We start from the raw sequence: 12,940 nt of genomic DNA, 5'->3' as shown, positions 1-12,940 counted from the left end.
GTGGTTGAGCGCGGGCTGGGCCCGCCCCTGTCCCCGGTTCCGGCGGCGGTGGCGGAAGAGGCGGAGCCCCAGCCATGTCCGCGCGCGCCGGTTCGCGGCTGCTGCTGGCGGGAGCCCCGCGGCGACACCGGGTGCGCTCGGGGCCCCCGGGACCCCCGCCCGCCCCCCTCCGGGGGACCCCGCGCCGCCCCTGCCCCGCTCCCTGAGCCCCGCTGGCCACGGGGCCCCAAGGGCGACCGGTGACCCCCGGTGATCCCCGTCCGCAGGTGTCCGGCCCGGACCCCGAGCGCCTCCGGCTCTTCCAGCGGCTGCGGGCGGCGGCGGAGCGGTGCGATGGGCCCGGCTGCGGGGCCGGGGGCGGCCGCCTCCCTGCGGGGACCCCGATCCGCATCGCGCTGCCCGGCGGGCGCAGCCTGCCCGGCCGGGCCCTGCAAACCACCCCGTTCCAGGTGGCCGCGGAGCTCGGGTACGGCCCGAGGGTGTCCCCAGGGTGTCCCCAGGGTGTCCCCAGGGTCCCCGCACTGTCCGGTCGAGGTGCCCGTGCCCCTCAAGGTGTCCCCGCGAGGTTCTCGGGGGTCTCCACAGTGTCCCTATGGTTCCCACAAGGTCCGTGGGGGTCCCTGCTGTGTCCCCACGGTCCCCGAGATCCCCGCAGAGCCCCCCAGGGTTTGTGGGGCCCCCACGGCATCTCCGTGGGCTGTCCCTGCAGGGCTGGCCCGGTGGAGGCGGCGCTGGTGGCCCGCGTGAACGGGACCCTCCAGGACCTGGACCGGCCACTGGAATGTGACAGCGACTTGGAGCTGCTGGACTTCTCCACACCCGAGGGGCGGGAGGTGAGCCCGGGGGCCTGGGGTGCGGGACCCGCTCCCCGCTGCCCTCACAGCCTGTGTCCCCCGTGTCCCCCCAGGCTTTCTGGCGCTCCAGTGCCTGTGTCCTGGGGGCGGTGGCGGAGCAGTTTTTCGGGGCGACGCTCTGCAGCACCCAGGCCACCGAGGACGGCTTTTTCTGCGATGTGCACATGGGCAGCAGGTAGGGCAGGGCACACGTGGTGCTGCGTGTCCCCGGCGTGTCCCCGGTGTGTCCCTGGCGTGTCCCCAGCGTGTCCCCGGTGTGTCCCCCGTATGTCCCCGGCGTGTCCCCAGCGTGTCCCTGGCGTGTCCCTGGCGTGTCCCCGGTGTGTCCCCGGTGTGTCCCCGTGTCCCTAGGACAGTGCAGAGCGCGGAGCTGCCGGCGCTGGAGGATGCCTGTGCCACGTTCGCCCGTGCCCGGCACCGCTTCGAGCGCCTCGAGGCCTCCTGCCAGCAGCTGGCTGAGCTGCTCAAGGTGCGACCCCCTCCCCAGAGCGTCCCCATCCCATCTTAGGGTGGGGTGTGGGAGGCCAGCCTGGGGACACTGGGCCCCTCCTGGTTGGGATCATCAACCGAGGTGATGCTGATTGGGACCGGTGTCACCCCCCTTGTACCGCTGTCACCGCCTTGGTCCTTTGGCCCAGCACAGCTGTCACCCCTCTAATATCACCGAGCCTTCAGCTCATTGCTGTCCCTCCTCAGCACAACACCTTCCAGCTGCAGCAGCTCCAGGAGGTGACATCCCCTACGGCCACGGTCTATCGGTGAGCCTGGGGGACATGGGGGGGCCGTGGGTCACTGCAGCTGTCCCCACATCCATCCGTTCATCCCCCAGGTGCGGCCCCCTGCTCCAGCTCTGCCACGGGCCCCTGCTCCGGCACACGGGGCTGATCGGAGCCCTGCGTGTGCTCACGGTGGGTGCGGGGTGGGGTCCCCGGTGCCCGGCCCCACTGACGTCCCCCCGTACGGGGCTGTGGGGTGGGGTCCCCGGTGCCCAGCCCCACCGATGTCCCCCCGTGCCCGCAGAGCTCGGCTGCGCTGTGGGGGGGGGCTGGGGGCCAGTCCCTCCAGCGCGTGGCTGCCGTGGCCTTCCCCAGTGCCCAGGACCTGGAGCAGTGGGAGCGGGCACAGCACGAGGCGGCTCAGCGGGACCACCGCCGGATCGGGAAGGTGAGCCCTGCCCGGGGCCGGGGGTCTCTCACAGCCACAGAGATCCCCCCCAGTAATGCCCTCCCTGCTGCAGGATCAGGAGCTCTTCTTCTTCCACAAGTTCAGCCCCGGCAGCTGCTTCTTCCTGCCCCGCGGCGCCCACGTCTACAACACCCTCGTGGAGTTTATCCGGGTGCGGCTTCCCCTGACCCCGTTATGTCCCTGTCATCACACACCCAGACCCCTCTGCCCGCCCTGCACTCCATCTCTCCAAACACTTGACCCCGCAGTTCCTGCCCCGGTGGCCACAGCTCTGGCCCCTCCCAGTCCCTGCAGCCCCCATGGCCGATGCTGTGGGGCTGAGCTGACATCCTCCCCTGTCCCTGTCCCCACAGAGCGAGTACCGGGCGAGGGGCTTCAGTGAGGTGGTGACCCCCAACCTGTTCAGCCCCCAGCTCTGGGAGCTCTCGGGGCACTGGCAGCACTACAGCCCCAACATCTTCTCTGTCCCGGCCACGCCTGAGACCCTCTCCCTCAAACCCATGAACTGCCCAGCCCACTGGTGAGTCAGGTGGCCCTGGGGTGCCTGAGGGGCTCCTGGGGGCACTGCCTGTCTGTCTGTCTGTCTGTCCCCAGCCTGATGTTCGCCCACCGGCCGCGCTCCTGGCGGGAGCTGCCCCTGCGCCTGGCGGATTTTGGGGTCCTGCACCGCAACGAGCCCCCCGGGACCCTGACAGGGCTGACGCGCGTCCGGCGCTTCCAGCAGGATGATGCCCACATTTTCTGCACGCTGGAGCAGGTGTCTGTCCCCCTGACCCCTCCCTGTCCCCCCAGAACGTATCACCTGCCCCCCTGACACCCCTTTCCCAGCTGGAGAGCGAGATCGATTCCTCCCTGGATTTCATCCGGACCGTTTACGCCGTCCTGGGCTTTTCCTTCCGCCTGGCCCTGGCCACCCGTCCCGATGGATTCCTGGGGGACCCCGAAACTTGGGATCGTGCTGAGCAGGTGGGATGAAGCCCCCTGTATCGTGTCCCCCATGCACTGTGCCCCCCTGACCCTCCCAACCCGCCCCTGCAGCAGCTGGAGCAGAGCCTGCGGAATTTTGGGCAGCCCTGGGAGCTGAGTCCGGGGGATGGCGCATTTTATGGGCCCAAGGTGAGGCATTCTGGGGAGGGGGGATCCTTGAAGGGGGCAAACCAGGACCTTTCTGGAACCTCCCCTGCCCTTTATTCCCGACAGATTGACATCCGGATCCGGGATGCTCTGGGGCGGCACCATCAGTGCGGCACCATCCAGCTGGATTTCCAGATGCCCGAGAGATTCGAGCTGGAATATGCCAGGTATTGGGAGGGGGCCAGGATCTGGCTGGAGTTCCAGGTTGTTGTGGAGGGATCAGGGTTGGGGCTAGGGGAGCAGGATTGGGATTGAGGAATGTCAGAAATGAGCGGGTAGAAATGGGGGATAGGAGGGGATCAGGATTGGGGTGGAGGAACAGAAATGGGGCTGGGGTCTCAGGATTTAGGGGCAGACATGGGGCTGAGGAGTGTCAGGATTGGGATGGGGAGGGTAGAATTGGGGATTTGGGGGGTGTCAGGATTGGGGCACGGGATCCCCCTGCCCCCCTGACCCCCATTTCCCCCCCAGCCCGAGCGGGGGCCCGGCGCGGCCGGTGCTGATCCACCGGGCCGTGCTGGGCTCCGTGGAGCGCATGGTGGCCGTGCTGGCCGAGAGCTGCGGCGGGCGATGGTGAGGGGGTCCCCAAAAACACCCCATACCTCACCCCCAGTCCTACAGACGACTCCCAGTCCCCAATCCCCAGGGACGTTCCCAGCTCCCAGAAACAGCCCCAGTTGTCTGGGCCCCCTCATCCCCAGTGTCACCCCTGTCCCAGGGTGCCCAATCTTGGGACAGGCTCTCCCCGGTTTTGGGAACACTCAATCCCCAGGACACTCTCTGGGTCCCCAAGATACCTCCATCCTTGGGGCACCTCCATCCTGGGGACACCCTTAGGGCACCCCCTCCTTGTGTGTTCCCCCCCTGTGCTCCCCACGCTCCCCAGTGTCCCCCAGTGACCCCTGGTGCCCCCCAGGCCGTTCTGGCTGTCCCCACTGCAGGCCATGGTCATCCCACAGACCCCCGAGGTTGAGGACTATGCCCGGGAGGTGAGTATGTGACCCGCCCCTGTGCTCCAGGACCCCCAAACCCCCCATACCGTCCCTCCATGTCCCCCACCCCCATACCCCCAGTGCCCCCCAGCTCCCCACTGCTGCCGGGCTACAGGTGCAGGCAGTGCTGAGGAGGGGGGGGCTCCTGGCCGACCTGGATGGGGACCCTGGGACCACCCTGGCACGGAAGATCCGCCGGGCCCAACTCGCCCACTACAACTTCCAGTTGGGTAAGGGTGGGGCATGACCTGCAGACCCCCAAAACCCCCCCGGGACCCCCCCCCGGAGCCCCCCGGGACTGGCTGGACACCCCCATCCCCATCCTGGGTGCTGCTGGGGAGGAAAGCTGGGACCCTCCCTCTGGGAACCGCCTGGGATCCCCAGCACCCCTGAGACCCCCCCAGGAGTCTGCTGAAGCCCCTCCTGAGACCCCCTTGGGACTCCAGGAGCACTGTCCTCCCTTGGGACCCCGCTGAAATCCACTCGGGAACTCCCCAGGAGTGTTTTAGGGACCCCCACCCCCTTTGGGACCTTCTTTGAACCCCCCCCGGGACTGTTCTGGGACCCCCCGAGACCCTCCCGAGTTCTTGCCCTGGGACCCCCTGTGCACCCCCAGGGCGGTGGGTGCTGCTCAGGGCGGGGGGTGCCTGTGCTGGCCGGGGGTCCCCGTGCCCCCCTGACGGCCGTGCCCCCGCAGTGGTGGGGCGGCGGGAGCGGGAGCGCGGCACCGTCAGCGTCCGGAGCCGGGAGAACCGGCAGCTCGGGGAGCTGGAGCTGCCGCGGCTGCTGCAGCGGCTGCGGGAGCTGAGGGACGGCCGCGTCCCCGACGCCGAGCAGCGCTTCTGAGCGCCCCCCTTCCCGGGGAGCACCCCCAACTCAAAATAAACTGCTGGGAAACGTGCTGGGTGTTGTGGGACCGGGGCAGCTCGGTGCTGGGGTGCTCGCGGAAGGTGGGGCAGGACCCTGGGGGAACCCCCCCAAACACCTGGATACCCCCGCCACAACGCTCGGGTTCCCGGACTCCGATTCCCGGGCTCATTCCCAGATTTCCGTTCCCACGTTCCCATTCCCGAGTTCCCCCCGGCACTTCTGGGTCCTTCCCGCCGGGATTTCCCCCCGCCCACGCCGAGGGGAAAGTGGGGGGGTTGCGCAAAGCCCGAGTCACCCTTGCGGCCGCCCTTGGGCAATCGGGGGGGGCACGGGGCTGTTTCCTCCCCCCAACACCTGCCCGGGCGTGTGGGCTCAGCCCCGGGCGGGATTTGATTCTCCCGGGATAGGACGGGACCCCCCCCCCCCCGCCCGGGATCCCCCTGTCCTTAGGTGACCAAGGCCGTGGCCCTGGGGACATGAGCTGGGTGATCCTCCCCTCTCCGGGGGTCCCTCTCTGGGCTGCCCTTAAGCCCCCCCAGCGCCGGGGGTGACTCAGTGGGCGGGGGCCCCAAAACGGGGCAAAACCCACAAAAATGTGGTCTGACCGCTTCCCCCTACTGTGACGCAAGGGGGGGGGGGACGGGACCTGGGGCCCCCAGAGGGGGATTCGGGGCCACCAGGGTGGGGACAGGACCACCGGGGTGGGGACAGGGCCGTGACAGTGTCCGCAGCCTGGCTGGGGTCGGGGTTACGACCCGGGTCCTGTTTGGGGGTGCAGGACCCAGCGCAGCCCCCCGGGGTCCCCCTCCCGGCTCCGCCGCGACGTCAGGCCGTGACTCAGCCCCGCGGGATGTGGCCCCACGCCCGAGCCGGCCCTTCATAAGGCGGCGGAGCCGGCGGTGACCCTACAGAGCCCGACGCCATGGCGGCCTTCGGCCTCCTCCTCCTCCTCAGCGCCGCCGGTGAGTCCCCGCCGTCCCCACCCAGAGCCCCTCTGCACGGCTGGGCCCTCCCGAACACCTGGGGCCCCTTCCCGAACTCCCGGGTCCCTTCCCCAGACACTTGGATCCCCTTCCTAAAAACCTGAGATTCCCCACAGAGACTTGGGGCCCCTTCCCGGACTCCTTGAACCCTTTCCCGGACGCTTGGATCCGTGTCCCGAACTCCTAGGTCCCCCCTGGGACACCTGGGCTCCTGCCCAGGTATTTGGGACACCTCCAAGGACACCTGGATCCCCACCCGCAAGTCAGGGCTCCCCTCCCCGGATGTTGGGGCCGCTGCCCACACACCTGGATCCCTCCCAAATGCCTGGAGGTTCCTGTTCCAAACACCTGCATCCCCTCCTGGATGCCTGTGTCCCCTTCACGAGCACCTGGGGCGCCTCCTGAGCGTCGGGGTCCCCTTCCCAAACACCTGGGCCCCCTCCCCGTTATGGAGCTCGAAGCCCACAGGTCTAGGAAGGTCCCAGCTTGCTGTTCCATGGGTGGGGGGACAGAGGGGGTGACCCTGCTGACCCCCGGTATCCCCCATGGGTGACAGCGGTGGCCTCGGGGCAGCTGCAGCAGGTGGAACAGGAGAGACTGGACCTGCGGCCCCCCAATATCAAACAAGGTGAGGGGAGAGACGGGGGCACCCAGGGGTGGGGGACAAAGGGGGACAGCAGGACTGGAGACAGGGGGACGCTCATGGGTGGGGCTGTGGATGGGGGGACACGAGGGGTCAGGGCAGGGGGCGGAGGGACGCGGTGATGCAGAAGCGGGGCTTGGATGGTGGGAGTGACATGGGGACAGCGAGGGTTGGGCACTGGAGTGCGACAGCACGGCGTGGGACACGGACACAGGGACCCAATGGGGAGAGGGGGGACACGCGGGGACAAGTGCAGGGAGGACACCCCCGCCGTGTGCCCACCCCCTCCCTTTTGCAGTGCTGCAGCAGGAGCAGGACCTCGAGGTGCCCCCCGACATCCTGGTGGGGGGGGCCATGGGCGCTCCGCGCAGCCCCCCGCTCTGGGGCAGCGCCCTGGACGGGTTCCCCCCCGCCTGGCCCGTGGCCGACGCCGTCACCCGGCACTGCCGCGACCCCCCGACGCTGCCGCCGCCGCTGCTGCTGCCCCCGAACGCCTTCGCCCACCTGCGCCGGCAGGCGGCCGCGCTGGCCGCGCTGCGGCCCCGGCTGAACGACTGCTGCCGGCAGCACAGCCCGCTGCCCTGCGCCCGCCGCGCTGGGAGCCGGGGGCACCGGGGGGACACCGCGGGGACACCGCGGGGACACCGCGGGGACACCGCGGGGACACCGCGGGGGGCGGGATGTGGGGCAGGGAGACACTTCTGAGGGACACGGAGAAGACACGAAAACTCTGGGGCAGGGATAACGCGGGGACAGCGCGGAGGGGGAGACAATACCGGGAGGGGGCACGGGGGGGAACATTGTGTCCGGAAGGACGCGGGGTGACACCGAGGGGGCTCTGCCCCCGCTGCCCCGCAGTGGACGGACGTACTGGACGGGTTCTGCACGGATGAGTTCGGGGTGAAGACGCGGCAGTTCCATTGCTGCCACCGGCACGGGGCCGCGCGGCGCCGCTGCTTCGCCCAGGAGACCCCGGCCCCCACCTGGGACCCCAGCGCCACCTGGGACCCCAATGTCGCCTGGGACCTGGTCACCGAGCCCCCCTTTCCCCCCGGCGAGCCCACGGCCGCCAACCTGGGCAACATCTGCGGGCTGCGGGCGCTGCGCCCCGGAGCCCCCGGCCCCGGCGGCCGCTCCGGGCCCCGCGTCCGGCTGCGCGTCCGGCTGGAGCACGAGTACGGGCGCTGCTGCCGCAACGAGAGCCTGAGCTGCGCCCACAGCGCCGTGAGTGGGGACACGGGCCGGGGGGACGAGGCTGCGAGGGAAGGTCGCGGTGCTGAAGGACCCCGGGCGTTTGGGAGGGTCTCGGGTGTCAAAGGGCTGGGGAGGGGCAGGTATCCGGGAAAAGGTGTTTGGGAAAGGGACGAGGTGTTTGGGCTGGCGCTCCGGTATCCGGGGAGGGGCCCCACGTGTCCCGGGAATGACCCGTGTGCCCGGAGCGTGACCCTGACACTCAGAGGCCGGGAAGGCTCCCAGGTATCCGGGAAGGTGACAAACGTGCTAGGGAGGGACCCTGGGACGGAAGTGCCCCAGGGATGACCCAGGTGTTCAGGGCTTGGGCGGAGCCAGTGTCCGGGCGACCCTGACCCCAATTTCTCCTGCCCAGTGGCTGAAGGGGCTGAATCGGTTCTGCCGGGAAGAGGCATCGGTGAAGACGGGGCAGCACCGGTGCTGCCAGCGGAGGGGTGCCCGGGACCGGGGCCGCTGCTTCGCCGCCGCCGCCCCGCACCCCGAATACGACCGGGAGCTGCACAACGTGAGCCTGGCCCGGCCCGGCCCGGCCCTGCTGCGCTCGCTCTGCGGCCCCACGCGGCTCTTCACACAGAGGTGGGCGACCCCAGGGCAGCCCCGGGGGGACACCGCAGTTCTGCAGCACTCCTCATCCCCATCCCAGCCCCCTGGGACTCCCCATTGCTCAGGAACCCCTTTCAGGGAGGAGACGGAGCAGTGCGCTTCCCCCCCTTGAGCCCCTTGGCGGTGACCCCCGCGCTCACAGCCGTGTCCTGTCCGCAGGCGGCCGGTGCCGGAGCTGCTGGGGGCCGTGACGGCCGCGTGCTGCCCGCTGCCCCCCCAGGAACGCGGCCCCTGTGCCCGGGAGCAGGTGAGTGACCAAAGGGATCGGGGCGCTGGGGGCCCCCCCAGCCACCCTGACCCCCGTCCCCGCTGCCCACAGCTGTCCCAGGGCATCGCCACGCTCTGTGCCACCCCCCGGGATGCCTGGCGGGACCCCCAGGGCTGCTGCTCGTGGGAGGAGCCCGAGCGGCGCCGCTGCTTCGACAACACCTACCTGAGCCAGGTGACCCTGGGGGCCGCCGTGCCCCCCCCGCCCCCCGGAGATGAGGAGTGAATCCCCCACAGCATGAGGGAACAATAAAAATGCTGCGGTGTCACCTCTGAGTGTCCCTGGTTGTTCGGTTCATGGAACTTCCTTATGCCTCACTGTCTCCATTGTTTCAGGGCCCCCCCAGGCCTCGGTGTCCCCCACGGGGCCCCATTCCGGGGTGTGCCGGGGTGTGGGTGGATGTTGGGGTGTTTGCACTGTTGGGGTGTGTCAGGCCTGCTGTGATACCTGTGTTTGGTTTTGGGGTGTGCTGTGGTCACCACGCTCACCCACACAGGGCATGCACGGCCCTCCCAGGGGTCTCTGTGCACCTCTTCCCTGGATTCTTGTGGGCCCACAGTGTCACTGTCACTTGTGTCCCCCCCATGGCCATGATCCCAGGAGGTCCCCAAATCCCTACGTCCCCCACGGTGCCCCCCCAGCCATGGCTGACAGTCCCTGGGAAGAGATGCTGGTCCCTGGGGAGTGTTTGGGGGACTGATGGGGCTGGGGGCATCCTGTGGATCCATCCATCCATCCATCCCAAAACTCCTCAGCAGCTTCTTCTCTCCCTGTTCTGCCTCACATGGGGCTCCTTGCCCCTTTGGGAAAAGGAAGAATTTCTCCCATCCCTGTGGCTGTTTCCCAGCACAAAGCAAACCGGTCCAAGCCTTATTCCCAATTTTAGTTGAAAAATGAAGTCACATCATTCTCAGCAGCCTCCACTGGGATACAGGGTGGAGGGAGAGGGGTCTATGTTCTCCACTGGGAATATCCCACCTCCACCCCAGTGTTCCTGAGGCAGAGGCTGCTGTGGATCCTGTTTCCTGAAGCATGTCTGGGTGGATTGGCCTTGGATCTAGCCAAGCACAGTCCATGGGAAGGCAGAAGCCAGCATGGCAAAGTGTGGAAAACAGGGTTGAGGGGGGCTCGTCCCCTACTCCCTGCAGGTGGAAGAGGGGTGTCTCTCCCCTTCCCAGGGGAAATTTCTCACGGAGACAAAGAATTCCCCCTGGGAGCACCGTCATCTTTGAGACTGGCAGGGAAGAGGCCAAGCTGAAGGCAGGGCAGTGGGCAGGGAAGGGCTGGGTGTGCTCCTCACATCTTGGGGAAGCTGGCCAGGTTGGCCACGCCACAGGCGTTGTTCATGTTGCGGGCTAGGAGGACGTAGCCCTTGTTGCCCCATTCCTCGCCCCAGCTGGAGGGTGGAAAAGCAGAGCCTGAGCCTCTGGAAGTGCCCCAGCCACCTGCAATTCCCAAGTGATCCCAATCCCACAGTACCAAGAACAGTACCTGTTCTTGATGATCCAGTGCTTGGTGCCCTTCTGTGCCCCGTAGCCCACGGCCAGCACGGCGTGGTTGATGTTCTCAGCATTGCAGCTCTCGTCGTAGTACACACCTTGGGGACACGGCCGGTGTCACCGGGCACGCCTCAGGCCCCCGAGCAGCCCCATGGCCCCTGATCTCCCCCCAGCCCCTCACCCCGGCTGTAGAACTGGAAGGAGGGCAGGCTGGCGTCGATGCCCACGGCGATGGGACCAATCCGGGCCACTGCCCTCTTCAGAGCCTTCTCATTCCCTTCGGGAATCTCACGGTAGCCGCGGCACTTGGCCGCCTTCCCAGTGGGGCTGTACATGCAGCTCTCGTCCTGTGTGGGGCCGGGAAGGTCGAGGTGAGATGGGGACGGGAGGGATGGAGGGGGATTTGGGGCTGTTCCCCCTCACACCTGGCCAATGTAGGGGTAGGAGTCCTCGGAGTCGATGCCGCGGTTCTGCCGCACGTACTCGAAGGCGTTGGTCATGTACCCGCCCCCGCAGCCGTCGTTGTTAGCCACACAATCCACCAGGTTTTGGGGGCTGAGGGACAGCAGCTTCCCTGTTTTCCTCTTCAGCTGCCCCTCCAGGGCACCCACGGAGCTGAAAGCCCAGCACGAGCCACACTGGCCCTGTGGGGAGACAACAGGTGACACCAGGGTGACACCGGGGTGACCCCCCGCTCCAGGCACACCCGTCTTACCTGGTTCTTGACAGGGGTCACGTAGCCTTTCTTGCGCCAGTCCATGGCAGCCGGGGCTCTCTCGGTCCAGTCGGGGACAAAGAGCGTCTCGTTGTGACGTTGGTGACCACGGGGCACCTTCAGCCCGGTCATTGTCCTCACCACCTCCTCGCTGGTCTGGGGAAGGAGCCCCGCTGGGTGAGCGGGCGGGTGGCAGCACCCACAGGTGCTCAGCCCCACTCTGTCCCCTCCCAGGGACACCCACCATGTCACCCAGGTGGTTCATGGCCAGCTCGAAGGTGTGGACGCCCAGGGCGTGCTCCAGGTTGTGGGTGTTGATGTATTTGAGGTTCTTCTCCCAAATCAGCCTCCGCGTCAGCTCGTCCTCCTGCACCGTGGGGCAAGATGGGCCAGGGGTGCTGCCTGTGCCCCCCGCCCTCGGGACATCCTTGTCCCACCCTGGGGACGTCACTGGGGGTCCCAAGCACCACCCCCCGTACCTTGCCATTGTACTGCTTGCGGTGGGTTTTTTTCCAGAGCTCCCACTGCGCATCCAGTTCCCGCTCCGGGTGCAGCTGGGCCAGCGCCGCAGGGACCAGCAGCAAGGGCCACCACATCCTGGGGACCAGCTGAACACTGGGGACGGGGAGAGCCTGAGCCGGGGGGGCCGGGTGAAGGCAGGATGCTGTGCCCACCCTCCTGTGGAACTGGGACCCCCTGCCAGCCCTGGCTGGGACCTGGGACCCCTCCCTCCCCCGATTTGGGGCCAGGACACCCCCGCGGGCAGCGCTGGCCGGGCGCCGGCATCACATGAGCCGGGACAGCTGGTTCCCGTTACCGCAGCCCGAAGCCGGGGGGGGATTTTGGGGTGCAGAGGGTGCAGCCGGGGGGACGTCCCAGCGATCCTGCCCCTCCCTGGCTTCACTCAGCGGCCCCCAGCCCCCGTTGGGGAACAGGAACTCGGGACACTTCCCCGAGCCGGGGGCCCCCGGGCCCGCTGGACGTAAAGTGCCTCAGTTTCCCTTTTTGTGCCTCCGAGGGTCCCGATTCCCTCCCGCTCCCACTGGGATCGATTTCCCTGGGGAAGAAGCCACCCGCCGCGTCCCTGGGTGTCCTGGGGACCCCTCCCCGCCGCTTACCCAGCACGGAGCCGTCGGTGGGAGCGCCGGGACTGGGCCTGCGGGAGCCGCGGCCGCTGCGCTTTTATCCTGCTGGATTGAGGAAGTTCGGAGGCAGCCGGAAAATTTTGGCAGGCATCGGGCTTGGATGGGCTGGAGGGAAGGAGGGGACGGGGAGGGGGGACGCGGGGGCTGCCCCCGGCTTCACGTGGTGCTGCGGGAGGAGCTGAGTCAGCCCCGGCGCGGGGCTGGCGGCGGGTCCTGCCCGGGACATCCTCCTGTCCCCGGGACGTTCTCCTGTCCCCGGGACATCCTCCTGTCCCCGGGACGTTCTCCTGTCCCCGGGACGTTCTCCTGTCCCCGGGACATCCTCCTGTCCCCGGGACGTTCTCCTGTCCCCGGGACGTCCTCCTGTCCCCGGGACGTTCTCCTGTCCCCGGGACGTTCTCCTGTCCCCGGGACATCCTCCTGTCCCCGGGACATCCTCCTGTCCCCGGGACATCCTCCTGTCCCCGGGACGTTCTCCTGTCCCCGGGACGTTCTCCTGTCCCCGAGATGTCCTCCCACCCCAGCATCCTGCCCTGGGGACACGCTCCTGTCCCGGCACCCCATCCTGGGGAACACCCAGTGTCCCCAAGTCCTGCCCGTGGCCGAATCGGACGGGGCTGAGCACCCACTCCCTTCAGGAGCGGCGGGACGGGCAGCTCGGGGACATCGTGTGACAGCAGGGACGGAGGACAGCACCCCACCTCTGTCCCCAGTGTCCCCAGCCCGGTCCCCCTGCAGTGACCGTCACCTCGTCACGCGGCTCCTGCCAGGACAGGGCAGAAGGTCCCGGTGGCACCA

General features: G+C 68.5%; 3 protein-coding genes across 3 annotated transcripts; 2 read left to right on the top strand and 1 right to left on the bottom strand.

Annotated features, from left to right (window-relative positions):
• Positions 1-74: 74 nt before the first annotated feature.
• Positions 75-5,247, top strand: TARS2 (threonyl-tRNA synthetase 2, mitochondrial). The gene is made up of 18 exons (XM_005533485.3): positions 75-131; positions 267-466; positions 710-833; positions 908-1,029; positions 1,206-1,323; positions 1,551-1,612; positions 1,684-1,762; positions 1,875-2,018; positions 2,092-2,190; positions 2,393-2,559; positions 2,634-2,796; positions 2,868-3,005; positions 3,078-3,155; positions 3,240-3,340; positions 3,645-3,746; positions 4,090-4,162; positions 4,281-4,395; positions 4,863-5,247. The coding sequence occupies exons 1-18, from the start codon at positions 75-77 to the stop codon at positions 5,009-5,011; spliced, it is 2,091 nt and encodes a 696-aa protein (XP_005533542.2). The 3' UTR covers positions 5,012-5,247.
• Positions 5,248-5,891: 644 nt separating this feature from the next.
• Positions 5,892-9,085, top strand: ECM1 (extracellular matrix protein 1). Its single transcript, XM_088068529.1, has 7 exons — positions 5,892-5,997; positions 6,575-6,646; positions 6,960-7,257; positions 7,519-7,885; positions 8,268-8,488; positions 8,675-8,762; positions 8,835-9,085. The coding sequence occupies exons 1-7, from the start codon at positions 5,958-5,960 to the stop codon at positions 9,006-9,008; spliced, it is 1,260 nt and encodes a 419-aa protein (XP_087924655.1). The 5' UTR covers positions 5,892-5,957; the 3' UTR covers positions 9,009-9,085.
• Positions 9,086-9,645: 560 nt separating this feature from the next.
• Positions 9,646-12,259, bottom strand: CTSK (cathepsin K). Its single transcript, XM_005533461.3, has 8 exons — positions 12,116-12,259; positions 11,477-11,612; positions 11,242-11,364; positions 10,998-11,153; positions 10,708-10,926; positions 10,464-10,629; positions 10,275-10,380; positions 9,646-10,179 (listed from the first exon to the last, which is right to left on the bottom strand). Exons 2-8 carry the CDS (start codon positions 11,591-11,593, stop codon positions 10,080-10,082), a joined length of 987 nt encoding a protein of 328 aa, XP_005533518.3. The 5' UTR covers positions 11,594-11,612; positions 12,116-12,259; the 3' UTR covers positions 9,646-10,079.
• Between the last annotated feature and the right edge of the window lie 681 nt (positions 12,260-12,940).

The sequence above is a fragment of the Pseudopodoces humilis genome, chromosome 31 (assembly GCF_049639895.1).
Source record: "Pseudopodoces humilis isolate 2021_Gansu_Grassland_sample_001 chromosome 31, ASM4963989v1, whole genome shotgun sequence".
In the NCBI taxonomy this organism is placed as follows: domain Eukaryota; kingdom Metazoa; phylum Chordata; class Aves; order Passeriformes; family Paridae; genus Pseudopodoces; species Pseudopodoces humilis.
The sequence above is the reverse complement of the archived record's forward strand: the minus strand, read 5'-3'. Positions and strand labels throughout refer to the sequence as shown.

Bases quoted from the DNA above. Each gene is read 5' to 3' on its own strand.
- TARS2 (XM_005533485.3), top strand. From the start codon at position 75: ATGTCCGCGCGCGCCGGTTCGCGGCTGCTGCTGGCGGGAGCCCCGCGG. The intron at 2,019-2,091 runs GTGAGCCCTGCC...TCCCTGCTGCAG, and splicing joins ACCACCGCCGGATCGGGAAG to GATCAGGAGCTCTTCTTCTT. The intron at 4,396-4,862 runs GTAAGGGTGGGG...GTGCCCCCGCAG, and splicing joins CCACTACAACTTCCAGTTGG to TGGTGGGGCGGCGGGAGCGG.
- CTSK (XM_005533461.3), bottom strand. From the start codon at position 11,593: ATGTGGTGGCCCTTGCTGCTGGTCCCTGCGGCGCTGGCCCAGCTGCAC. The intron at 11,365-11,476 runs GTACGGGGGGTG...CCCACGGTGCAG, and splicing joins GCAAGCAGTACAATGGCAAG to GAGGACGAGCTGACGCGGAG. The intron at 11,154-11,241 runs GTGGGTGTCCCT...CTCCTTCCCCAG, and splicing joins TGAACCACCTGGGTGACATG to ACCAGCGAGGAGGTGGTGAG.
- ECM1 (XM_088068529.1), top strand. From the start codon at position 5,958: ATGGCGGCCTTCGGCCTCCTCCTCCTCCTCAGCGCCGCCG. The intron at 6,647-6,959 runs GTGAGGGGAGAG...TCCCTTTTGCAG, and splicing joins GCCCCCCAATATCAAACAAG to TGCTGCAGCAGGAGCAGGAC. The intron at 7,886-8,267 runs GTGAGTGGGGAC...TCTCCTGCCCAG, and splicing joins TGAGCTGCGCCCACAGCGCC to TGGCTGAAGGGGCTGAATCG.